At 43.6% G+C, this 17313-nt stretch overlaps 1 protein-coding gene across 3 annotated transcripts in view; it reads right to left on the bottom strand.

Moving 5' to 3' along the window:
- LOC110507225 (1-phosphatidylinositol 4,5-bisphosphate phosphodiesterase eta-1-like) overlaps nucleotides 1-17313 on the bottom strand; it is a 147662-nt gene that overhangs the window by 124696 nt on the left and 5653 nt on the right. For all 3 annotated transcript variants that reach the window (XM_036964769.1, XM_036964771.1, XM_036964772.1), the window contains exon 2: nucleotides 4783-4894. In XM_036964769.1, coding sequence (XP_036820664.1) covers nucleotides 4783-4861 — 79 coding nt within the window. In that variant the 5' untranslated portion in view covers nucleotides 4862-4894. The remainder of the gene's footprint in view (nucleotides 1-4782; nucleotides 4895-17313) is intronic.

The raw sequence follows: 17313 nt of genomic DNA, 5'->3' as shown, positions 1-17313 counted from the left end.
ATTTAGTTCAGTTACCTTTGCTTTCAATGGTGGACATCTTGAAGGAAGTGGGGACAGCAGACTGGGATAGGGAGGGAAAGATGTCCATAAACACACCAGCCAGCTGGTCTGCGCATGCTCTGAGGATGCTGTAAGGGATGCCATCTGGGCTTGCAGCCTTGCGAAGGTTAACGTGCTTAAATGGTACTCACGCCGGCCACGGAGAACAAGAGCCCACAGTCCTTGGGAGCGGGCCGCGTCGGTGGCATTGTGTTATCCTCAAAGTGGCAGAAAAATGTGTTTAGCTTGTCCGGGAGCAAGACATCTGTGTCCTTAACATGGCTGCTTTACCCTTTGCAATCCGTGATTGTCTGTAGACCCTGCCACATACGTCTCGTGTCTGAGCCGTTAAATTACGACTCCATTTTGTCTCTGTACTGATGTTTTGCCTGTTTGATTGCCTTACGGAGGGAATAACTACACTGTTTGTATTAGAGCATATTCCCAGTCACCTTGCCGAGGTTAAATGCGCTTTCAGTTTGCTGCCATCTATCCATGGTTTTTGGTTTGAGTAGGTTTTAATAGTCATAATGGGAATAACAAGACCTTTACACTTCCTGATGAACTCAGTCACCGTGTCCGTGTATACGTCAATGTTATTCTCAGAGGCTATCCAGAACAAATCCCAGTCTGCATTATCAAAACAATCTTGAAGCATGCATTCCGATTGGTCAGACCAGCATTGAATAGACCTTAGCACGGGTATTTCCTGTTTGAGTTTCTGCCTATAGGAAAGGGAGAAGAAGGATGGAGTCGTGATCTGATTTTCCGAAGGGAGGGCAGGGGAGGGTCTTGTAGGCATCCCGGAAGTTGGAGTAGCAGTGGTCGAGTGTTTTTGCTGCGCGAGTACTACAGTCAATGTGTTGATAGAACTTCGGTAAAAATGTTCCTCGAATTTGCTTCGTTAAATTCCCCAGCTACAATAAATGCGGCCTCAGGATATGTGGTTTCCAGTTTGCACAAAGTTTAGTGTAGTTCTTTGAGGGCTATTGTGGTATCGGCTTGAGGGGGAATATAAACGGCTGTGACTATAACCAAAGATAATACTCTTGGGAGGTAATACGGTCGGCATTTGATTGTGAGCTATTCTAGGTCGGGTGAAAAAAAGGACTTGAGTTGTTGTATTTTATCACAATCACACTATGAGTAGTTAATCATGAAACATACACCACCACCTTTCTTCTTCTCTAAGAGTTGTTTTAGTCCTGTCTGCGTGATGTACTGAGAACCCAGCTGGCTGTATGGACGGGGACAGTATATCCCGAGAGAGCCATGATTCCGTGAAACAGAGTATGTTACAATCCCTGATGTCTTTCTGGAAGTAGATCCTCGCCCTGAGCTTGTCTACTTTATTGTCCAGGTACTGAACATTAGCGAGTAATATACTCGGAGGCGATGGATGGTGTGCACGCCTCCTGAGCTTGACTAAAATTCCACTCAGAATACCTCTTCCCCGCAGGCGGCGTTTTGAAGCAGCCTCTGGGATAAATTCAATTGCCCTGGGCGATACGAACAAAGGATCCAATTAGAGAAAGTTGTATTCCTGGTCGTAATGCTGGTTACCGCCGCTCTGATATCCAAAAACGTATTTCCAGCTGTATGTAATAACACAAAAAACATTCTGGGCTAATAATGTAAGAAATAACATTAAAAGAGTTAGGAGCAGAGCTGCCATGTCTGTCGGCCCCCTTCTTGTTCTCCATTCACTGTGTGTGTATGTGCTCCATCCATCTCCGGCATGAGGGCCATAAAGACTTTAAGTCTCAGGGCTAAATTACACTGATGCTCTGCCAAGCCTGATGTTAAAAATAAATGTAAATGAATAAAAAACACACGCACACACACAGACAGTCGCCCATATATTGACTATAGTAATAGACCAGCTGTATCTCCGTGGAAGTGGTGTGTTACAGCCCAGAGGACAGGCGTCTGTCTCTGCAGCAGGTACTCTGTCTGTCTCTGCATCAAATCAAATTGGATTGGTCCCAAGCACATGGTTATAGCAGATGTTAATGCGAGTGTAGCGAAATGCTTGTGCTTCTAGTTCTGACGTGCAGTAATATCTAACAAGTAATCTAACAATTTCACAACAACTACCTTATACACACAAGTGTAAAGGAATGAATAAGAATATGGATGAGCGATGGCCGTGCGGCATAGGCAAGATGCAGTAGATGGTATACAGTACAGTATATACATATGAGATGAGTAATGTAGGGTATGCAAACATTATATAATGTTGCATTGTTTAAAGTGACTAGTGATACAGTTATTACATCCAATGTTGTATTATTAAACTGGCTAGAGATTTGAGTCAGTATGTTGGCAGCAGCCACTCAATGTTAGTGATGGCTGTTTAACAGTCTGATGGCCTTGAGATAGAAGATGGTTTTCAATCTCTCGGTCCCAGCTTTGATACACCTGTACTGACCTCGCCTTCTGGATGATAGCGGGGTGAACAGGCAGTGGCTCGGGTGGTTGTTGTCCTTGATGATCTTTTTGGCCTTCCTGTGACATAGGGTGCTGTAGGTGTCCTGGAGGGCAGGTAGTTTGCCCCCGGTGATGCGTAGTGCAGACCACACCATCCTCTGGAGAGCCTTACGGTTGTGGGCGGAGCAGTTGCCGTACCAGGCAGTGATACAGCCTGACAGGGTTCTCTCAATTGTGCATCTGTAAAAGTTTGAGCGTTTTCGGTGACAAGCCAAATTTCTTCAGCCTCCTGAGTTTGAAGAGGCGCTGTTGCGCCTTCTTCACCATGCTGTCTGTGTGGGTGGACCATTTCAGTTTGTCTGTGATGTGTACGCCGAGGAACTTAAAACTTTCCACTGTCTCCACTACTGTCCTGTCGATGTGGATAGGGGGGTGCTCCCTCTGCTGTTTCCTGAAGTCCATGATCATCTCCTTTGTTTTGTTGACGTTGAGTGTGAGGTTATTTTCCTGACACCACACTCCGAAGGCCCTCACGTCCTCGCAGTAGGCCGTCTCGTCATTGTTGGTAATCAAGCCTACCACTGTAGTGTCGTCTGCAAACTTGATGATTGAGTTGGAGGCGTGCATGGCCACGCAGTCATGGGTGAACAGAGAGTACAGAAGAGGGCTGAGAACACACCCCGTGTTGATAATCAGCGGGGTGAAGATGTTGTTTCCTACCCTCACCACCTGGGGGCAACCCATCAGAAAGTCCAGCTTAATGATGAGTTTGGAGTGTACTATAGTGTTAAATGCTGAGCTGTAATCTATGAACAGCATTCTTACATAGGTGTTCCTCTTGTACAGATGGGTTAGAGCAGTGTGCAGTGTGATTGTGATTGCGTCATCTGTGGACCTATTGGGGCGGTAAGCAAATTGGAATTGGTCTGGGGTGTCAGGTATTGTGGAGGTCATATGATCCTTGACTAGTCTCTCAAAGCACTTCACACCAGCCAGCTGGTCTGCACATGCTCTGAGGACGTGGCTAGGGATGCCGTCTGGGCCGGCAGCCTTGCAATGGTTAACACGTTTAAAAGTTTTACTCACGTTGGCTGTGGTGAAGGAGAGCCCACAGGTTTTGGTAGCAGGCCATGTGAGTGGCACTGTATTATCCTCAAAGCGAGCAAAGAAGTTGTTTAGTTTGTCTGGGAGCAAGATGTCGGTGTCCGCGACGGGGCAGGTTTTGCTGCCATCAATCCATGGTTTCTGGTTGGGGAATGTTTTAATAGTGACCTTTCAACATCTATTCAGACCAGACTAACTTAAAGGACTTCCAGCTAATCCATGATAATCAACTGATGGGCATGAGACGTGATAACCAGCAGACAATGCTTTCCCTCGAGTTGTTCAACGACCAAAGTCCAACCCACACCATTAAAGCAACCTTACCTGTCAATGTAAACACACACAGTCTATTTCCTCTCCCCGCTCCCTCATCGGTGAGCTGTCTTCCTATGCAAACTAGATCATAACTAGATCATAACCTAATTATTCCACTGTGAGGGCCACCTGTGGCTCTCTGTAATAACCAAAGTGTGTCACACACTCTCTCCTCTAATACACAGACGCCCCTGCATGTTGTTATTTTGATGCTCCCAATGGTGCTGCAGGGTTTGTTACATTAGTTGGTGAATTGTCATGTTGTGCCATTTAGTGTTTTCTTGTCTTAGTGATGATGGTTGGTGATGACTCTTGGGCTCCGTGTAATGCATTATAGTATTGCAGAATGAACTGCAGAGCCGCAACAGCTGAGGCATATCGCCCCCTTGTGTTCCATCAAGTTAAATACAATAATAAATAAATGTTTTGCCATCACCCACGTAATCTCTCTTAATATGATCACTCTGTTGTCGCAGAGAAATGCAGGAAATGTGTTTGACGTTTAAAAAGGCTTCTAAAGTTTGTAATTTCCGCTAAAATGTATGACTTGATTTGCCCTAATGAAAAATGTATCAACCCCTACAAAAATAGCCATTAATCACATAATAATTCACATTTCCTGTTACTGCAGGATTATTTTCCTGCTGTGAGAAACTGATCAAATTAAGATCTGATATCTCTGTGTGTGTGTGTGTGTGTGTGTGTGTGTGTGTGTGTGTGTGTGTGTGTGTGTGTGTGTGTGTGTGTGTGTGTGTGTGTGTGTGTGTGTGTGTGTGTGTGTGTGTGTGTGTGTGTGTATCTATGTCTGTGTGCGTGTGCGTGTGCGTGTGCGTGTGCGTGTGTGTGTGTGTGTGTGTGTGTGTGTGTGTGTGTGAGTGTGTGTGAGACACTCACCATGAAAGATGCTGTTGTCTGTGAGGAAGTGGTGGCAGTATCGCAGCCCTCCTTTCCTGTTCACAACCCAGGAACTCATGATGGGTGGATGATGGAGGGTGCAATGGGATGCCTGTGTAAGAGGAGAAAAGACTGAGACTCACGATACACGATACAGATCACCATAGGCCTAAGCTTTCTATCTAGGTTTCTTCCTTGGTTCCTGTCTTCTAGGGAGTTTCTCCGAGCAACTGTGCTTCTGCCTTCGCATTGCATGCTCTTTGGGAGGGGGTTTAGCCTGGGTATCTGTAAAGCACTTTGTGACAACTGCTCAGGTAAAAAGGGCTCTATAAAATCTGACTGATTGATTCAACTAGTGTAGCATGCTCTTGATATTGATATCTGATATTGCTTTGTGTGGAATCAGACACCACAGACGTGACATCTCTAGGTGTGATGTGATGACGCACAACAGCATTTAGAATGAAATACCACTTTCAACTCAAAGAGCCTAAAGTAAGAACTACCAGCCCTGAACTCTGGTCTAGACAGACTCCTCCTCTCAGGTCAGCTGACACCAGACACCCCAGCCTGTCAGGAGCCTCTCCTGAACTCTGTAGACAGAGGCTTTAAATCACAGGGAGACGGACCAGGAACAGATGGGAAAACAAAGAAGAGGAGAGGAGAGGAAAGATGAGAAGAGAGAGGGGAAAGGACTGAGGGTTAAGGGGAGCAATGGAAAAACAGTGTGTTAGAGTGGGGGGGGGGGACATGATAGGGAGAAGGGGATATGAAAGCTGAGGGGAGATAGAGGAGAGAATTAAGGTTAGATCTGTGGGCAGAAGACTGAATTGCCTTCAAACGGGGTATGGTGGTAGGTACCAGTGGCACCGGTTTGAATGTGTCAAGAATTGCAACGCTGTTGGGTTTTTCACACTTCTCCTATTTATTAAATTTTTTTGCACGTCACATGTAATGTAAGTGGTATCGAAGAGTCAAAATCCACAACTAATCATTGTTTTCTGACACATTCATCACATAGCCAGCCACACAGAGTTGTGGCACATAGTAGAACTAGGCTATTAACTGTGTGTAGAGTGACAACTGAACAGCAAGTGTTGACTAGTTTATACAAGGTGTTGAACTGACTGAATTAAGTCAATCTTCTATATCCCGTTCATAATTCATGCAACGGGTTTATATGTCCATGGTATCGCTTCGGGACAAGTTAACCAAAAGATTTCCTCGATTCCCTTTTGTACGATGTCGGGGCTTGCCAGACAGTGACGCTGAAGTGAGTGACTCTTGTCTTGTCAGTCGGTGTAACCTACCAAATCGTATTGGTGAGAAAGCCGTTTATTTGGCTCTCCAATTTACTTAGGGCACTGGCCCTAAGCCAGTAAATTGGAGAGCCAAATAAACGGCTTTCTCACCAATACGATTTGGTAGGTTACACCGACTGACAAGACAAGAGTCACTCACTTCAGCGTCACTGTCTGGCAAGCCCCGACATCGTACAAAAGGGAATCGAGGAAATCTTTTGGTTAACTTGTCCCGAAGCGATACCATGGACATATAAACCCGTTGCATGAATGAGACCTATGTTTTTGGCAATTATCTGCAGATTAATTTATGAAAACATCCGATGAAGGAACAATAGGTAGTGGAGAACCTCATTCTGGTCCAAATATGATAATTGAAGTCCTCACGGAATCCAAGCATTAAAACAGAATTCAACATTCTAAAAAAAAAATGGTCTGGACTGGGGTTGGAGGTGGGAGGGGACTGACAGAACGGGAGCTGGTCTGGACTGGGGTTGAAGGTGGGAGGGGACTGACAGAACGGGAGCTGGTCTGGACTGGGGTTGGAGGTGGGAGGGGACTGACAGAACAGGAGCTGGTCTGGACTGGGGTTGGAGGTGAGAGGGGACTGACAGAACGGGAGCTGGTCTGGACTGGGGGAGGTGGGAGGGGACTGACAGAACGGGAGCTGGTCTGGACTGGGGTTGGAGGTGGGAGGGGACTGACAGAACGGGAGCTGGTCTGGACTGGGGTTGGAGGTGTGAGGGGACTGACAGAACAGGAGCTGGTCTGGACTGGGGTTGGAGGTGAGAGGGGACTGACAGAACAGGAGCTGGTCTGGACTGGGGTTGGAGGTGGGAGGGGACTGACAGAACGGGAGCTGGTCGGGACTGGGGATGGAGGTGAGAGGGGACTGACAGAACGGGAGCTGGTCTGGACTGGGGTTGGAGGTGAGAGGGGACTGACAGAACGGGAGCTGGGAGAAATACAATTTGATTTGATTTGAGTTTTATGATAGAAGACATTTTGTTTGTTTGCTATTCACACCACTTATCATAGCTTTATAATTAGGCTAGTTTTTGGCCAATATCAGAATTTATAAAAACACTTATATGGTTCTTCGTTTGCAAGGGTTCATTAAGATGTATCTAATATAGCCCCTACAATATCATAATATCTATCCCTGTAGACTGTACAACTTTGACAACTTTGACTGATCAAATGTGAAAAATAAATTACATTTATACGAGCACATAGATGAAACAGTGAAATGTTGCCTGGCTCTCTCTCCTCTCTTCCATAAAGACAAATAGCATTGTCAGATCTCGTATAGGAAGCCAATATAAATCTACCACATATACTCCGTACTGAATCTGTAACTAGACAGAGAATGGCTGTTGCTGAGATCCACGATGGCTTGGCCCAGGGGGGTATTAATGGGCATGAATGTGTAGTCATGCTGTGGTAATGTGAACATGCCTCTCCTCTCCTCCCCTCATTTCCTCTCCTTTCCGTAACCCAAGCCACCCACTCAGACATGGGAAGGCACCTAGCCCAGGGGAACACAATCTTCTCCTTCCTGTCCAACGGGGTAGTGTGAAAACCTGCCTCGTAAATAAATGCAGTCCTACCAGTTGTCCTCTCATTCTGAAGGTTGTGTCATAAAGAGTGGATATCCTCTCATTCTGAAGGCCCACAAGTGTCACAGGACTCATCTGTCTGAAGGTAACCCATACAAATGAATGGAAGTATGGAGATATATATATAGATATTAAACCTTCATCTGAAGGTAACCCATACAAATGAATGGAAGTATGGATATATACATGTATATAGATATTAAACCTGCATCTGAAGGTAACCCATTCAAATGAATGGAAGTATGGATATATACATGTATATTGATATTAAACCTGCATCTGAAGGTAACCCATACAAATGAATGGGAGTATGGAGATATATATATATATTAAACCTTCATCTGAAGGTAACCCATACAAATGAATGGAAGTATGGATATATACATGTATATAGATATTAAACCTGCATCTGAAGGTAACCCATACAAATTAATGGGAGTATGGATATATAGAGATATTAAACCTTCATCTGAAGGTAACCCATTCAAATGAATGGGAGTATGGAGATATGTATAGATATTAAACCTTCATCTGAAGGTAACCCATTCAAATTAATGGGAGTATGGATATATAGAGATATTAAACCTTCATCTGAAGGTAACCCATTCAAATGAATGGGAGTATGGAGATATGTATAGATATTAAACCTTCATCTGAAGGTAACCCATTCAAATTAATGGGAGTATGGATATATAGAGATATTAAACCTTCATCTGAAGGTAACTCATACAAATGAATGGAAGTATGGAGATATAAACTCAGCATAAAAATAAACGTCCTCTCACTGTCAACTGCGTTTATTTTCAGCAAACTTAACGTGTAAATATTTGTATGAACATAACAAGATTCAACAACTGAGACATAAACTGAACAAGTTCCACAGACATGTGACTAACAGAAATTTAATAATGTGACCCTGAAGAAAGGGGGGGGGGGTTCAAAATCAAAAGTAACAGTCAGTATCTGGTGTGGCCACCAGCTGCATTAAGTACTGCAGTGCATCTCCTCCCCATGGACTGCACCAGATGTGCCAGTTCTTGCTGTGAGATGTTACCCCACTCTTCCACCATGGCACCTGCATAGTTCCCGGACATTTCTGGGGGGAATGGCCCTAGCCCTCACCATCCGATCCAACAGGTCCCAGGTCGTGCTCAATGGGATTGAGAGCCGGGCTCTTCGCTGGCCATGGCAGAACACTGACATTCCTGTCTTGAGGAAATCACGCACAGAACGAGCAGTATGGCTGGTGGAATTGTCATGCTGGAGGGTCATGTCAGGATGAGCCTGCAGGAAGGGTACCACACGAGGGAGGAGGATGTCTTCCCCGTAACGCATAGAGTTGAGATTGCCTGCAATGACAACAAGTTCAGTCCGATGATGCTGTGACACACCGCCCCAGACCATGACGGACCTTCACCCTCCAAATCAATCCCGTTCCAGAGCACAGGCCTCGGTATAACGCTCATTCCTTCGACAATAAACGCGAATCCGACCATCACCCCAGGTGAGACAAAACCGTGACTCGTCAGTGAAGAGCACAGACGGTGGGTTTGTGCCCATAGGCGACGTTGTTGCCGGTGATGTCTGGTGAGGACCTGCCTTACAACAGGCCTACAAGCCCTCAGTTCAGCCTATTGTGGACAGTTTGAGTACATGTAACCGATGTGAAATGGCTAGCTAGTTAGCGGGGTGAACGCTAATTGCGTTTCAATGGATGACATCACTTGCTCTGAGACCTTGAAGTAGTTGTTCCCCTTGCTCTACAATGGCTGCGGCTTTTGTGGAGCGATGGGTAGCGATGCTTCGTGGGAGGCAGTTGCTGATGTGTGCAGAGGGTCCCTGGTTCAAGCCCAGGTTGGGGTGAGAAGAGGGACAGAAGCTATACTGTTACATTGATGCTGTTGACCCGGATCACTGGTTGCTGCGGAAAAGGAGGAGGTCAAAAGGGGGGGGTGAGTTTAACCGAGGTGAAATGGCTAGCTAGTTAGCGGGGTGCGCGCTAATAGGGTTTCAATCGGTGATGTCACTCGCTCTGAGACCTTAAAGTGGTTGTTCCTTTTGCTCAGCAAGGGCTGCGTCTTTTGTGGAGTGATGGATAACGATGCTTCGTGGGAAGCAGCTGCTGATGTGTCCTGAGGGTCCCTGGTTCGAGCCCAGGTTGGGGCAAGGAGAGGGATGGAAGCTATTCTGTTACATACGGATGGAGGTATTGTGAGTTCCTGGTGTAACTTGGGCAGTTGTTGTTGCCATCCTGTATCTGTCCCGCAGGTGTGATGTCCGGATGTACCAACCCTGTGCAGGTGTTGCTACACGTCTGCCACAGCGAGGATGATCAGCTGTCCGTCCTGTCTCCCTGTAGCGCTGTCTCACAGTACAGACGTTGCCATTTATTGCCCTGGCCACATCTCAAATCAAATCAAATCAAATGAAATTGTATTTGTCACGGTTAGCAGATGTTAATGCGAGTGTAGCGAAATGCTTGTGCTTCTAGTTCCGACAATGCAGTAATAACCAACAAGTAATCTAGCTAACAATTCCAAAACTACTACCTTATAGACACAAGTGTAAGGGGATAAAGAATATGTACACAAAGATATATGAATGAGTGATGGTACAGAGCGGCATAGGCAAGATACAGTAGATGGTATTGTACAGTAGATGGTATTGGTCCTCCTTTCAGTATGCCTAAGGTACGTTCACACAGTTGAGCAGAGAACCTGGGCATCTTTCATTCAGTGTTTTTCAGAGTCAGTTACAAAGCCTCTTTAGTGTCCTAAGTTTTCAAAACTGTGACCTTAATTGCCTAACGTCTGTAAGCTGTTTGTGTCTTAATGACCGTTCCACAGGTGCATGTTCATTAATTGTTTATGGTTCATTGAACAAGCATGGGAAACAGTGTTTAAACCCTTTACAATGAAGATCTGTGAAGTTATTTGTATTTTTACAAATGATCTTTGAAAGACAGGGCCCTGAAAAGTTTATACAGATATTAAACCTGTATGGAGATATATATAGATATTAAACCTGCATCTGAAGGTAACCCATACAAATTAATGGAAGTATGAATATATACATGTATATAGATATTAAACCTGCATCTGAAGGTAACCCATACAAATTAATGGAAGTATGGAGGTAGTTTTGTGCCATCCAAAATAAGGGGTTAAATATGTGTAAAACAAAAATATTATATGGGGTTAAGGAGAGATGGATGGGGCACAAAGAAAGAGGCCTTTGAGAATTTCCTCCATGAGCCAAACACAGATGCTGCCAGCGACCTGGACACTCGGGCGAAGAATGTGATGTGTATCTTACAGCAATGCACTGGAAGCATGTCACCATGGTATCAAGACTGGCGAAGGTATAAAGACTGGCAAAGGTATCAAGACTAGCAAAGGTAGCAAGACTGGCAAAGGTATCAAGACTGGCGAAGGTTGCAAGACTGGTGAAGGTAGCAAGACTGGCGAAGGTAGCAAGACTGGCGAGGTAGCAAGACTGGCGAAGATATCAATACTGGCGAAGGTATCAAGACTGGCAAGACTGGCGAAGGTATCAAGACTAGCAAAGGTAGCAAGACTGGCAAAGGTATCAAGACTGACGAAGGTAGCAAGACTGGCGAAGTTATCAAGACTGGCGAAGGTATCAAGACTAGCAAAGGTAGCAAGACTGGCAAAGGTAGCAAGACTGACGAAGGTAGCAAGACTGGCGAAGGTAGCAAGACTGGCGAAGGTATCAAGACTGGCGAAGGTAGCAAGACTGGCGAAGGTATCAATACTGGCGAAGGTATCAAGACTGGCAAAGGTATCAAGACTGGCAAAGGTATCAAGATTGGCGAAGGTATCAAGACTAGCAAAGGTAGCAAGACTGGCAAAGGTATCAAGACTGGCGAAGGTAGCAAGACTGGCGAAGGTATCAAGACTGGCAAAGGTATCAAGACTGGCAAAGGTATCAAGACTGGCGAAGGTATAAAGACTGGCGAAGGTATCAAGACTGGTTAACGTATCAAGACTGGCGAAGGTATCAAGACTAGCAAAGGTAGCAAGACTGGCAAAGGTATCAAGACTGGCGAAGGTAGCAAGACTGGCAAAGGTATCAAGACTGGCAAAGGTATCAAGACTGGCGAAGGTATAAAGACTGGTGAAGGTATCAAGACAAGCGAAGGTATCAAGACTGGCGACGGTATCAAGACTGGTGAAGGTATCAAGACTGGCGAAGGTATCAAGACTAGCAAAGGTAGCAAGACTGGCGAAGGTATCAAGACTGGCGAAGGTATCAAGACTGGCGAAGGTATCAAGACTGGCGAAGGTAGCAAGACTGACGAAGGTATCAAGACTGGCGAAGGTATCAAGACTGGCGAAGGTATCAATACTGGCGAAGGTACAAGACTGCCGAAGGTATCAAGACTGGCAAAGGTATCAAGACTGGCGAAGGTATCAAGACTGGCGAAGGTATCAAGACTGGCAAAGGTATCAAGACTGGCGAAGGTATCAAGACTAGCAAAGGTAGCAAGACTGGCGAAGGTATCAATACTGGCGAAGGTATCAAGACTGGCGAAGGTATCAAGACTGGCAAAGGTAGCAAGACTGGCAAAGGTATCAAGACTGGCGAAAGTATCAAGACTGGCAAAGGTAGCAAGACTGGCGAAGGTATCAAGACAAGTTGACTAGTGGAGTCCCCAGTATATGATCATTTCGCAAGACTCAAGCCCGGTTACACTTATAATGCATATGTGTATTCATTATTTTTCTTGCTAATAGTTCTTATTAATGTGGGACCAATACATTTTAGGCTTATTCAATGTGTAATAGCAGTAGTATTACCCCATGTGGACACCTTGGCGAGGTTGAAAGGACACTTGAATGTCCCCTGGATGTCCCCTGACACCACCACAATGTTTGAGAGAGGTTTATATTGCAGAAATTGTGTTTTTATAGTGACTTTTAGGCATATTCAATGTGTAATAGCAATGGAATGACCTAATTGACATACTTAGGACTAGCGGTCGACCGATTAATCGGAATGGCCGATTAATTAGGGCCGATTTCAAGTTTTCATAACAATCGGAAATTGGTATTTTTGGGCGCCGATTTCTGATTATTTAAATAAATAAATAAACATTTTATACCTTTTATTTAACTTAGTTGACTTACTTTCATTTAGGCAAGTCAGTTAAGAACACATTCTTATTTTCAAAGACTGCCTAGGAACTGTGGGTTAACTGCCTTGTTCAAGGGCAGAACGACAGATTTTCACCTTGTCAGCTCAGGGGTTCTAATCTTGCAACCGCACAGTTAACTAGTCCAACGCTCTAACCATTGCACTCCACGAGTAGCCTGCCTGTTACGCGAATGCAGTAGAAGCCAAGGTAAATTGCTAGCTAACATTAAACTTATCTTATAAAAAACAATCAATCATAATCACTAGTTATAACTACTAATCCAGTTTAGCAGGCAATATTAACCAGGTGAAATTGTGTCATTTCTCTTGCGTTCATTGCACCCAGAGTCAGGGTATATGCAACCGTTTGGGCAGCCTGGCTCATTGCGAACTAATTTGCCAGAATATTACGTAATTATGACATAACATTGAAGGTTGTGCAATGTAACAAGAATATTTAGACTTAGGGATGCCACCCGTTAGATAAAATACAGAATGGTTCTGTATTTCACTGAAATAATAAACGTTTTGTTTTCAAAATGATAGTTTACGGATTCGATCACATTAATGACCAAAGGCTCGTATTTCTGTGTGTTATTATGTTATAATTAAGACTGATTTTATAGAGCAGTCTGACTGAGCAGCAGCAGGCCTGTAATCATTCATTCAAACAGCACTTTCGTGCGTTTTGCCAGCAGCTCTTCGCAAGCACAGCGCTGTTTATGACTTCAAGCCTATCAGCCTAATGGCTGGTGTAACCAATGTGAAATGGTTAGCTAGTTAGCTGGGTGTGCGCTAATACTGTTACAAACGTCCCTCGCTTTTAAATTTGGAGTAGTTATTCCCCTTGCTCTGCAAGGGCCGCGGCTTTTGTGGAGCAATGGGTAACGATGCTTCGAGTGTGGCTGTTGTCGATGTGATCCTGGTTCGAGCCCAGGTAGGGGCGAGGAGAGGGACGGAAGCTATACTGTTACACTGGCAATACTATAGTGCCTATAAGAACATCCAATAGTCAAAGGTATGTGAAATACAAATGGTATAGAGATAAATAGTCCTATAAATACTATATTAACTACAACCTAAAAACCTCTTACCTGGGAATATTGAAGTCTCATGTTAAAAGGAACCACCAACTTTCATATGTTCTCATGTTCTGAGCAAGGAACTTAAACGTTAGCTTTCTTACATGGCACATATTGCACTTTTACTTTCTTCTCCAACCCTTTGTTTTTGCATTATTTAAACCAAATTGAACATGTTTAATTATTTATTTGAGGCTAAATTGATTTATTGATGTATTATATTAAGTTAAAATAAGTGTTCATTCAGTATTGTTGTAATTGTCATTATTACAAAGAAAAAAAAGATAAAAAAATATTTTTAAAATTGGCCGATTAATCGGTATCGGCTTTTTTGGTCCTCCAATCATCGGTATCGGTATTGAAAAATCATAATCGGTCGACCTCTACTTAGGACACATTGGAGAGGTTGAGTGAACACTTGAAGATGTCCCTGGACCACACCTGACACCCCTGACTAAAGCATCTGTTCTTGTTGTGGTGGGGAATTCAAAAAAAGAAAAATGAAACGGTTACTTTGTGTTTGATCCTGTGTCTTCTGAACTGTGCCATTCCTATCTATGTTCATTTCCTTATAATGTCCCACATGTTTTCTTTCTAATGATACCAAGTTTATGCATGTCCTTATCAACTGCTCATTCAAAGCTATTACTTTTGGGTACGTCTACTGAGGTAGAAATCTACATTTTTGCCATTAATTTTAAGAGGTTAAAAGAGATGGGGATGGTCAACCTCCTCTGGCTGGCCATCAGCTGTACACACCACAGTACTAGCATGATATGATATCAGATCCTCTGTGATGTGGCAGGAAAAGCCTGGGGTAGTGTGGTGCTTCCCTATTTAACTTAACTGTTAATCAGTGACTGTGATGGGCACTATAAACTCTTTGATATTACCATCAGTGAGCATCCACAGAGTTAGACTGGTCAACGATTGACAGGGTATTATACAATCTGTTTCTCTTTTAGGCTACTCTTTGCTCACCAATAGCTTTTTCTATATTAGAGGGGGATTTCTATACTAGAGAGGTTTTTTTCTATACTAGAGAGGTTATTCTAAAATAGAGGGGTTTTTCTATTCTGTTTTCACCTCATTTCATTCTCTATCTCTCTCCTCATCTCTCCTCAGTCCTGTCTTTCTTTCTTTTTTCACACACACACACACACACACACACACACACACACACACAGAGTGCCAAAGTGCTTCTGATTTCATCCCAAACTGAAACACCATCTGTGGTTTTTGAGATAACTCAATGAATCAAAAGGTAATCGATGGGCTTTGCCAGCGCTCAGTCCAGCGTCGTTAAAAGTGTCTGTGTGTCTAAATTAGATTGGCCATCACATCAAAAGTACACACCAAGAGAGCATCTGTCTCCCCTGAGTATGTGCTCACACACACACACACACACACACACACACACACACACAGAGATTCTCAATTCAATTGAGGTCTGGGATTTGACTAGGCCATTTCAAGACATTTAAATGTTTTCCCTTTAACCACTCGAGTGTTGCTTTAGCAGTATGCTTAGGGTCATTGTCCTGCTGGAAGGTGAGCGTCTTATCTGACCAGAGTACCTCCTTCCATATGTTTGGGGAGTCTCTCACGTGTCTTTTGGCGAACACCAAACGTGTTTGCTTATTTTTTCCTTTAAGCAATGGCTTTTTTCTGGCCACTCTTCCGTAAAGCCCAGCTCTGCAGAGTGTACAGCTTAAAGTGGTCCTATGGACAGATGCTCCAATCTCCGCTGTGGAGCTTTGCAGCTCCTTCAGGGTTATCTTTGGTCTCTTTGTTGCCTCTCTGATCAATGCCCTCCTTGCCCGGTTGAAGAGTTTTGGTGGACGGCCCTCTCTTGACAGGTTTGTTGTGGTGCCACATTCTTTGCATTTTTTTATAATGGATTTAATAGTGCTCCGTGGGATTTCAAAGTTTCAGATATTTTTTTATAACTCAACCCTGATCTGTACTTCTCCACAACTTCGTCCCTGACCTGTTTGGAGAGCTCCTTGGTCTTCATAGTGCCGCTTGCTTGGTGGTGCCCCTTGCTTAGTAGTGTTGCAGACTCTGAGGCCTTTCAGAACAGGTGTATGTATACTGAGATCATGTGACAGATCACGTGACACTTAAATAAAGTTCACCTGTGTGCAATCTAACTAACTATGTGACTTCTGAAGGTAATTGGTTGCACCACTTTGCCATTTTGTTAAATGTATTTTTGGAGAAAAAAAAACATTTCACTTCACCAATTTAGACTATTTTCTGTATGTCCATTACATGAAATTCAAATATAAATGTATTTAAATTACAGGTTGTAATGCAACAAAATAGGAAAAACACCATAATAATTTTGCACGCGCAATTTTTCAGTTTTTGATTTGTTAAAAAAGTTTGAAATATCCAATAAATGTCGTTCCACTTCATGATTGTGTCCCACTTGTTCTTGATTCGTCACAAAAAAATACAGTTTTATATCTTTATGTTTGAAGCCTGAAATGTGGCAAAAGTTCGCAAAGTTCAAGGGGGCCGAATACTTTCGCAAGGCACTGTACCTGTATACCCTGGCCATTATGTGGCTGAGTGATGAGGAGACAGACCACCAGATATAGCCTGGTATTATGTGGCTGAGTGATGAGTTGAAATTGAAATGTTTGTTTTGTCCATTGTGTATTTCCGTTTGCGGAATATTTAGATAAAGCCTGGAATAAAAGAAAAGGGGATAATTAAATCGTAAAAATATTTAGCTTCTATGCGGTAAATAGCAGGTGTGTATTCAGATAACGTATTGGCTTGTCCCCCATGTGAATATTCTGTCAAACTGAGTTGAAGTGACTTCTTTTTCTTTCTTTTTTATCTGTAGTTATCTGTCTCTATACGGTAGGTATTTACAGTTGAAGTCGGAAGTTAACATACACTTAGGTTGGAGTCATCAAAACTTGTTTTTCAACCTCTCCACAAGTCAGTTAGGACATCTACTTTGTGCAGGACACAAGTAATTTTTCCAATTGTTTACAGACAGATTATTTCACTTATAATTCACTATATCACAATTCCAGGGGGTCTGGCGTTTACATACACTAAGTTGACTCTGCCTTTAAACAGCATGGAAAATTCCAGAAATGTATGTATTGGCTTTAGGAGCTTCTGATAGGCTAATTGACATCATTTGAGTCAATTGGAGGTGTACCTGTGGATGTATTTCAAGGCCTACCATCAAACTCAGTGCCTCTTTGCTTGACATCATGGAAAAATCAAAAGAAATCAGCCAAGACCTCAAAATAAAAAAAATGTTGACCTCCACAAGTCTGGTTCATCGTTGGGAGCAATTTCCAAATGCCTGAAGGTACCACGTTCATCTGTACAAACAATTGTACG

Source organism: Oncorhynchus mykiss, chromosome 27 (assembly GCF_013265735.2).
Source record: "Oncorhynchus mykiss isolate Arlee chromosome 27, USDA_OmykA_1.1, whole genome shotgun sequence".
In the NCBI taxonomy this organism is placed as follows: Eukaryota; Metazoa; Chordata; class Actinopteri; order Salmoniformes; family Salmonidae; genus Oncorhynchus; species Oncorhynchus mykiss.
This window is presented reverse-complemented; position numbering and strand designations above follow the sequence as displayed.